Source organism: Chinchilla lanigera, unplaced genomic scaffold (genome assembly GCF_000276665.1).
Source record: "Chinchilla lanigera isolate Chin_1 unplaced genomic scaffold, ChiLan1.0 scaffold00026, whole genome shotgun sequence".
Taxonomy (NCBI): domain Eukaryota; kingdom Metazoa; phylum Chordata; class Mammalia; order Rodentia; family Chinchillidae; genus Chinchilla; species Chinchilla lanigera.
This window is the reverse complement of record NW_004955427.1, coordinates 2,263,801-2,273,518: the sequence shown is the minus strand read 5'-3', so window position 1 is coordinate 2,273,518 and position 9,718 is coordinate 2,263,801. Positions and strand designations below refer to the sequence as shown.

The window sequence follows — 9,718 nt, the reverse complement described above, 5'->3', positions numbered from 1 at the left end:
GGATGGGGCTGGGGATTTAGCTCAGTGGCAAAGCGCCTAGCTGCAAGCACAAGGAACTGCGTTCTGTTCCTGGTACCGAAAAAAAAAAAAAAAAAAAAAAAAAAAAAAAAAATGCTAGGGATGGGAAAAGTAGGGTTCCCACCACAAAAATGATAGCTATATGAGGCCATACATATATTACTTATCTGCATTTAATCATTTTACATAATATATGCAATGCAAACATTATGCTCTACACAATAATACGTACAATTTTTCTATAAATTTTTTAAATGTCCATTTCTGTCCAATATGAGCTTCTGTCTCTTAATATTTACAAACCATTCAATTATATTGCTAATTTATATGGAATAAAAATTAGATTCCTATCTTACCAAACACAATAACAAGTTCTAGGTGCAGTGAAAATATAAATATTAACACAAACATTAAAAACATTCAAGAGAAAACACATTATAATGGTGACTTTAGCATAGAGGAAAAATGATACATATGATACACTACAAATAAAACTTCTGGTATGGCCAAAGACACAATAAACTAGGGAACTGATAGGTACAGGATGAAGGCAAGATATCTACAATTTATGTAAGTAAGACACACTATCCAGAATGCTCAAGGAATTGTTAATGATCAAAAAAGTAGAGACCAAACCAATAAAAAATGATCAGAGTATTTGAGTAGAAAAGTCACAGAATAGGAAATCTGAATGTTTAATAGATACATAGAGAATTGCTCAAATTAGAGGGAAAAAAATCTAACAGTAAAATATCATTGCATTTCCAAGCTGCAAAAGAAAATAACAATACAATAGTATCTCTTCCATACTCATTACACAAAAGTAAATAAGCTTAGCTATACACATGAATAAGAGTCTAAAAAAAGATATTAAGTTTTAAAAAGCAACTTCTATATACCAAGATACCATCTATATAAATGTTTAAAACATTTCCAATAATAAGATATATTGCTTATGGCTACATAAATATGAAGCAGAAGTTTGAAAACAAACATAAAAATGATACACACCACCTTTAAGAAAAATATAATTTCTGGGAAGGAAGGATAAAAAGAGATAAGAGAACAGTAATATCTTATTTTTTTCTTTTTCTTTTTGTTAAGATCTGAAGCAAATGCTGTAGGCCCTCCACATTCATGAGTTTCATATCTTTGGATTTGACCAACCATGGATTTAAAAAGTTGTTTAACTGTATCTATACTGAACATGTACAGGATTTTTTTCTTATAATTATCCCCCAAATGATGTAGTATAACAACCACTTACAGTTTTTGCATTGCATTGGGTATTATAAGTGATTTAGAGATGATTTAAATTACATGGAAGCGGGCTGGGGATTTAGCTCAGCGGCAAAGCGCCTGCCTGGCAAGCGCAAGGTCGTGAGTTTGGTTCCCGGTACCAGAGAAAAAACAAAAAAAAAAAAAAAAAATTACATGGAAAGATGCTTATATTAGAATGCTACACTATAGTATATAAGGGAAAATAACCCCTGGAATTTGGTGTTCCTATGGGATCCTGGAGCCAATCACTCATGGATACTGAGGGCTGACTTTATCACAAAATTCTGACATATTTTACCTCACAGATAAGTACATAGGTGCTGCTGACTTTATTTTCTTCACTTTTCTGTATGTATAAACTATTTTCAAGTTGAATAAAAAGTATAACATAAAGGACTTAGATCTAGTCTCTATCCCCACAAAGTATGTGGCCAGACCTACTGGGCATGAAATTATATTGCACGATATTAATGAATAATCAGTCTTTTATTTTTTAGTGCAATTGGAATTTATTCTTTCTAAAACATGTAATGTGAGGCATTTTTTTAATTTGGGGAGAAAAGAAATGCAAATAGGTATTACATGTTTTAATTTATTCACTTTTCTAAAACTTGCTAAATACACCTCCGTCAAATTTCATACAGGAATTCTTTAAAGATCACATGAAAGAGAGTCCAGAGAAGGTGACATATAGAGAAAATAGCCTAAAGTTGATACTATTAAATGAGAGCTCTGCTAATTACATCAACTGTTTCAAGGGTGGGAAGCAGGATGAGTGTGAGCCTGGGAGTATTATTTCATCAGTAAATGTGGGCAAAGCTTTGGAATGAATATTTTTAATATACATAAATGTAAAACAAAACTCCTTTAGCAAGATTTTTGTAGGAACACAAATTTGTATTTATAACCTGAGTATTTCAATTCTTCCACTCCACAAAAGTTTTTGAAAAAAAGGAAAAGCAGGAAGGAAGGAAGGAAGAAAGGGAGAAAGAAAGAAAAAGAAAGAAAGAAAGAAATATTAGAACTCAGATACTAATGGAATTTTTATGACTTAGAATAGTAGAGTACCATATCAGATCCCAAACATACCTAAAGTAAACTATAAGGTTTGAAACTAATAATAAATTAATAATAGACATTGTTTCTCTCTTGGTGGATTTTTAAGTTACTAAGTCTATTATTTCGGTGCATTTTGCAAAACATAATAAAGTTTGAGTCCTACTTGAGTTGGTATTGACTAAGATCTGAAGTTCAGTTTGTCCGTCTGGATTAAGTCTGTCCACATTTGTATCCACAGATGTTGGGCCAGAAGCTGGATAATCCCTTGTTCCTATGAGAAGGGAAAAAGAGCAGAATTCGAAAAGCTGTATTTTCACGAACAGAGCATCATTCACGGTTGGCAGCAGAGTGGTCTTTGTACGACCAGGGTGTGCGACAGACAGCTCACCTTTCGACACAGAGAAGCGGACACTTGTACATGTTGGGTCTACTAGATTAACAGACTGTATTGCTATATTAGGTTCCACTATGGAGTCATTGCCCAAAGTCAAGGCATAAGTCTCCACTTGTTCAATAAGCCTGCACAGAATGAAACATAATTTAGTATTTTAAAGAACTTGTCAATCCAACATTTCCCATGTTGTAGTAGAAACCCATGAGAACAGAGCTCAGATACGAATGGATAACATATGTACACACACGCGCGCGCACACACACACACACATACACTTTCTTAAAAAGTCCTGGTGGACTGTCTCCATTGAAGGTACCTTGGACAAAGATGCCAGATTCTCCAAGGTAGCATTCAGAAGACAGATTTCCAGTAGAAATTGTATTCGGTTACAGTGTTTTCCATATAGAAGGAGACTGGCCCCACCAAGTGTTGACTGGGTATGCACTTCCTTTTTTTATTATTTTAAATTTTTTTTTTTTTTTCCGGTACTGGGAATCGAACTCATGACCTTGCGCTTGCCAGGCAGGCGCTGTGCCGCTGAGCTAAATCCCCAGCCCCTAAGATAATCTTTTTAATGAAAATAGAAATAAAAGTTTTATGGAAATGTAAATATTCTGTATTTCAAATCTCTCTTTCTACCAATAAACTCTTTTCTCCTTTAAGAAAGATTAATAAAAATGTAAGTTTAAAATAATTAAGAACTGCTTTTGTATTAACCAGCTTTTTGTTGCTGGTACAAAACGTGACATATATAATGTGATGGAAGAGGGTTTATTGTGTCTCACAAGTTTCAGAGGGTTCAGTCCATGGCGGGCAGGCTCCAAGGCAGAAATATCATGGCGGAAGGGTGTACTGGAGCAAAGCTGCTAACCTTGTGGCAGGAAAAGCAGAGAGACAAACCACAGAGGAAGGGGCCAAGGAAGATATACTTCCTAAGGTCACACCCTCATGGCCCACCCAAACATGCCCAGACACGTGCTTTCCTAGTCTTGTAGCATCTCTCAAGCCAATTGAGTTTACCATTATGATTAAACACCACAGTTTATAGAAAGAAAAAAATTATCATTCTTATAGAAACATTTCTAGGCTTCTCCCTTTCATATGTTTTTAATACTCTTTTTAATACCATTTTATGGGTTTCCAGAGCTGCCTTCAAAAGGAAGGATACCTAAGAAAACTCCAATCTGCTAAAAACATTATTTGTGGAAAAATATCTGTGAAGTTATCACGTAAGAACCCTATTAAACACTGGAGATCCCATAGGAACAATCTCAGACACTTGTAGACCAAGAGGAAAGATATGCTAAACTGAGGAGTATGTTTACCATGTTCACAAACACTTTTACAGGTCTGCTCTTTTCACAGCTACTACTAAGGCCTTTTTTTTCCTCCCAAATGATTGTTTTCCTCTTCGTGTCATACCGGGTTAGGTTAAGTGTAGCCTGAGTCGCTGATCTAATCTGGAGGCTGAGCATTGGATTAAATCCCCAGTACTAAGAAAAAAAGAAAATCAAAGAAACAAAAAGATATCCAACCATCAAGCTTACATAAATGACTAAAAGAAGCCATCAGATTATTTTGTTTGGGAGTTTTCCAGTGAGTGCACCAGTTATATCAGAAAAGAGATGGTTCAGAAGGAATCAGACAGATCCCTATATCTTTGTAAAGACAAATATAAATGAAAACTAAGAGGATAAAGATTCCTTCCGAAAATGAAAGAAGACCCACAAACTTCTTTACTGAGAATTCTAAAGATGCCTTGGAGCCCAACCATGTCCCTGCTCTGGGATAGGGTCCTGCTCTGCTAAGGTCCTGTTTGTGTTCCCCTGAAATCTCATGTGCCTCTTTATCATAAATCTCCGTTTGGTCAAGATAGTTTGAGTGGGTAACCAAAGAAGACTAGCTGGAACAAGAATACAAATGTAAAGGAAAATGCAGTCGTACAAAGTGGTTAGCATTTGGGAGACAGTTTTCATTCCCCAAATTAGACACACAAGGGCCATTATGACCTTTCAATATGACAGAAAAGGTCTGAGATTATAAATCAATCTTTGCAAGCAGTGTACAAAATGTAGAAAGGAGTCCTAAACTCATTGATTGTTCTATGATGCCCCAACCAACAGAAATAAGTCCTAACCAGAGCTCCAGAGCTCTGCCCCACTTTCATGGTTCCTTCCTACTTACAAAAAGAGAATAGTTGATAGATTGCTGTGAATCTTGAAGGGCTGACACTGGGCTGGAGTCTTTCTGCTCTGTCACTCTCTTCCCTTCCACTCTTTCTTATTCTCGCTTATCTTAGTAAATAAGTAGACTACAAGGGCAATCCTGTGGCTGCGGGACATGAGGAAACTGATTGAAAGAGAGGAGAAGTTAAATTAAGAGGGATGACAGAGGCCTGGTACCTGTCAGGAGACCGTCCGCCCAGACTGTCAGGAGACCGTTTGCCCAAATTTACCACTGTTCAGCCCTTTACAGATAAAATGGTGTGGTATTTTCACATGATCTATGGACATCGTCCCACTTTAAATTATCTCTAAATTGCTTATAGAACTTAACAAAATGTAAGCGCTATGTAAATAGTTGTTATGTTATGAATGTTTTAGGAAACGACAAGAATAAAATCTGTAAATGTTCAGTTCAGATGAAATGTTTTCTACACTGCAAATCACCCAGAGCCAGGAGCGGTGGTGCATATCTGTAATCTCAGCACTTGCATGACAATCACTGTGAGTTCGAGGCCAGCCTGGGCTACACAGTGAGTTCAAGGCCAGCCTGAACTACAAAGTGAGACCCTGTTTCAAAAAAATGACCCAGATACCTACTGAAATCTGAAGTCACAAAGTACATTGGTGAAACTCTATACAAAGTCTACCACCCTCTGTCAGAATTATAATATTCTAAATGTTCTATGTCATGCTTTTTCTACTCTGAGGGCTGAACACTAAAGAGGTGTGGGCTGAAATCATGACAGAACTGAAAACTATGAGGAGGAATTTCTCCTGAGGAAATAGCAGACAAGCACACAACGCTTACTGACAAGGATGTTGATTGCTAATAACATTAAAGGGCTTGAAAGCATCTATACAATCTTGAAACAATCTTCACTGTTACAGAGTTTACGCATATCACACCGTAATCTAAAATGAAGAGTTAGATGTAGAGGTATTTATACTTTTTACAAAAGTTTATGTGCAAAGGGTAATTATAAATCAGTATGGTGTAAAATTATACATATGTATATATAGAGAGGGGGCAAAAATATCTGGAATGTATCTAATGTATATATAGTACAGGTATTTATATATACACACACTACAGGTTACGATATATATAATATATGCACGTATATATACTATATACATACACACACACTACAGGTTAATAAAGGTGGGGTAATTGTTAAAAATTTGTTCACCAATGTATTTTCTTATTTTGCTACAATGAATACATAATGTACAAAGGATTTTAAAACACAGTAAATCCAAATGAGCCTGCCCCCTCCATGGATAACCTAAACGAGTTTTAAAACAAATATATAACCAAGTAATCTGGACTATAGGAGTCAAGAAGAGAGAAAGCAGGGTGGGATTAATGTTCTTTTTCAGTGTATCCTTGGAAAATGAAAAGAAGGCTTAATGAAAATGCATCAGACTTGGGAAGAGAGAGCTGCGGTGTGGATGGGGGCTGGCAGTGTACCCCCAAAGGCGGCTGCTCCCTGCAGTGCGTGTACTGAGAAAGAGCTGAAGAGCTCCCGCTGTGCGTGGTTGCCCCTTAGCCATGCCAGGCTGAGGCTAGGGAATGTGAGTTACATACTAAGTCATCTCAGTTATTCTTTGCTTCTCAGCCAAGGCCACCCCTGGAACCAGAAGGTAACAGACGGAGCATAGTAACATAACACATAACACTATGTTACATAACATAGCAACATAACATAGCAACAGAGCACTCCCTATAGTACTGAGATCAAGTGGAAAGCCAAGTTCTGTCAGCAGGACAGAGGAATCACACTTACTCCTGTTCATGCCTTAACCTAAAAGAGTGAAAAGGGCTTTGTCAAACTGAAATCGTGCTTACGTTGCAAAAGCATCATGGTTATCAGTAGCGGCAGCTGTTTGGAAAACATCTTCACTGGCCCACAGAAGTTGACTCACTGTTGTTACAGCAACTTTTTTAGCCTGCCGAGGAGAAGTCACTGATGATCACAGAAAACACACACCATACATTATCATCACCACAGCCTGAATTACCATGGTAGCAAGATGCTTTACTGGTGTGGTAATCCAGAGGTCAAGATTTTTCAGAATTAAAGTCTTAGATTTTGATTTATCAAAGAAGGCAAAGAGAATCAAGACAAGGAAAATTGAAAATAAAAATTAAGGTAACAAATTAGGAGGCTTAGGACTCTAATTTGACCTTGTTACAAGGTATTTCACACAACTCCATCCCATCCCTAAGAACACAAAAGCAAATGCTTAGATGCAAAAGCAGAAACAAAATAAGAACAATGCAGGGCTCCGATAGTTAAATAATAGACCCCATAACACTCAGCACAACTCATTTCTTATAGAACTATTTGAGTTAGTAAAATTATTTGTGGTTCTCTTCACAAACTTAGAATTGAGTCATAGAAATGATCTCCTGGTATCTGATTGTTATTTAATTGTCTGTCTTTACTGGTTAACCTTGCTGTAAATTCTACACTGGGTGATCAATATTCTTTTCTTTAAATTCCACTTTTGTTAACTCGTGCCTTCAATTCCATCTACTTTTCAGAGGACCTATGATCACACAGAACTTCTTCGTAATAAGATATTTAAAGGGAATAGAAGAAAGAATAGGCTGATATTCAAATGGGCAGACATTGGGTTAATCCATTTTGGTAGGGTACAGCCCTGTTTGGCCTATGACATAATGTAAAGTAGGTTTAATCTTTTCAGAGAGTTAAGACAAAAATGCAAATATGTTTAACACAATAGAATCACAGTTTAAGTAGCATGTTCAAAGGTGAGTTATTTGGAATCTTTTAATCTTTTAATGGTAAGCCATTAAAAATTATATCATGCTAAGGGAATAGAATTTTAGAATTTGGCTGGTTTTCTTTTTTTTTCTTTCTCATGAGTGTTTTAGAGTCTTGAGTTTTACCTCAGGGTCAGCATTTCTGGATTCATTGAAGATCTGTCCAACCACCTTAGTAGCAGAAGTGATATTCTCAGGAGTTAACTTATTGGCATCAGATGTTAAAATCTGGGCTTCAGTAGAAATATTCCTAGAGTTTGTTGAAATATCATCTATCTGTTTTAAAAGTTAAAAAAAAACCCTAATATTATAAAACTATGTTTAACTAATTTGCCAGAAAATCAGATGTATAAGCTTAAATTTATCTGAGCCTTAACCTCTTGAAAATCACATCCACCAAGTTTTTCGTGTTTCATTTCCCCCTTGTGTAAAGGATGCAGTACGTACAGGCCAGCGATTTTCTCCGCCTTTACTACCTTCCAGGATTAACTGACTCCAATGGGCTGCCAGTGCTTGTTTACTGACTGTTACAAAGTCCACAGGGAGATAAACACAGAAAGTGACAGCAAGTGGTCAGCAACTTCTATAGCAATTTTATGCTGCCGATAATGAAATCAATAATAAATAATTATGAAATTGCATTTGCATTTTCTGTATCTTTTATTTCATTATGTTTGACAAAAGTTATTGGTTGGCAATGGGTTGCAACCTTTTTAAACTTAGTTTCCCATCGCAGAAAGTTTGGAGACAATCTCTCCAGATACCAGTTGGTCCTGGGGCATCGCGTGGTGAGTCTAAAACACGTTGGTCCGAAGTGAGCGCTGGCGGGGATTCGTGTGGGGTGAAGTTTTTCACTAGATGGCAGCATCGTTTTAAAATTCAAATCAACGTCACACTGAGCAGCGTCAGAACAATTAGTAGACAGAAGCAAGTGTCGCGTTCAATAGCTAGGTCCATGATATACGCTAGCCGCTTTGCTAGATGATTTACAGGTATATCATGCAGAAGAGAAAACAACACTGAGAGTTTAGCACATTTTCCTCCACTTAGAGGAAAATGTGAAGGCGCTCATCCAAAGAGGCTTGCGAACGGCGGAAGGAGGAGGTAAACACCGGCAGAAGCCACTCTTTCCTCCGGTCTGTGACACGACCGGTAACCACCTGCACGTCTCTGTCCCCCCTCCGCCCCTCACCCTTCTGCTGTCAGTGTAGTGCTGTGTGGATTTCACAACATAGACGATCTCCATCGCCTTTGCGGCTGTTCCCGCGGGACAAAACATTTCACCTCTCAGCCATATTTTCCTCATCTACAAAATAGGTTCATCAGTACTTATCTACAACGTTGTGATAATTATGATTTTTAAAAATTATTCAGCTCAGTACAAACAGCCCACATTTTAGATGGTTCAATTTAAGATTTCTGACACTATAAATGGTGTGGAAACAACACGTGTTTTGCAGGAACTACTTTCAATTTTGAACCTTTTCTCGGCTATTATTATGCCGTGCCCTACTGTCTTGTGACGCTGGGCAGCGACAGCAAATCACAGCTCGGAGTCAGCCACACAGTGGAGAGAATAAAATATTGGCAACTATAGTATCCTGTGTTGGGAAAACGTGATGTTGGATTAAATGCATTTTCAATTTAAAATATTTTCATTTTAGTTCCTCATAATGTGACCCCATCATACTATCAGAAGCATGTGTATTTAAACTGTAGTAAAATCTCATCAATTAGCAAGTGTTATTACCTGTAATTATCTGTAACGTGGGAAGAATAACCAACTCACAAAAAGTTTGAGTAGAGGTAAATGAAGCTGGGTGTGGTGGTGCACGCCTGCAATCCCAGCACTCAGGAGGCTGAGGCAGGAAGATTGCCCTGAGTTTGAATCTAGCCTTGGCTAAATTGTGAGTTCAAAGTCAACTCAGACTTAGTGAGACTTGTCTCAAA

General features: G+C 37.2%; 1 protein-coding gene across 2 annotated transcripts in view; it reads right to left on the bottom strand.

The window, feature by feature from the left end:
* Adgrg7 (adhesion G protein-coupled receptor G7) overlaps positions 1-9,718 on the bottom strand; it is a 70,871-nt gene that overhangs the window by 31,992 nt on the left and 29,161 nt on the right. For both annotated transcript variants that reach the window (XM_005386303.2, XM_005386304.1), the window contains exons 5-8: positions 7,895-8,044; positions 6,827-6,927; positions 2,747-2,877; positions 2,522-2,629 (exon numbers count right to left, since the gene is read on the bottom strand). In XM_005386303.2, the coding sequence (XP_005386360.1) occupies positions 2,522-2,629; positions 2,747-2,877; positions 6,827-6,927; positions 7,895-8,044 (490 nt within the window). The remainder of the gene's footprint in view (positions 1-2,521; positions 2,630-2,746; positions 2,878-6,826; positions 6,928-7,894; positions 8,045-9,718) is intronic.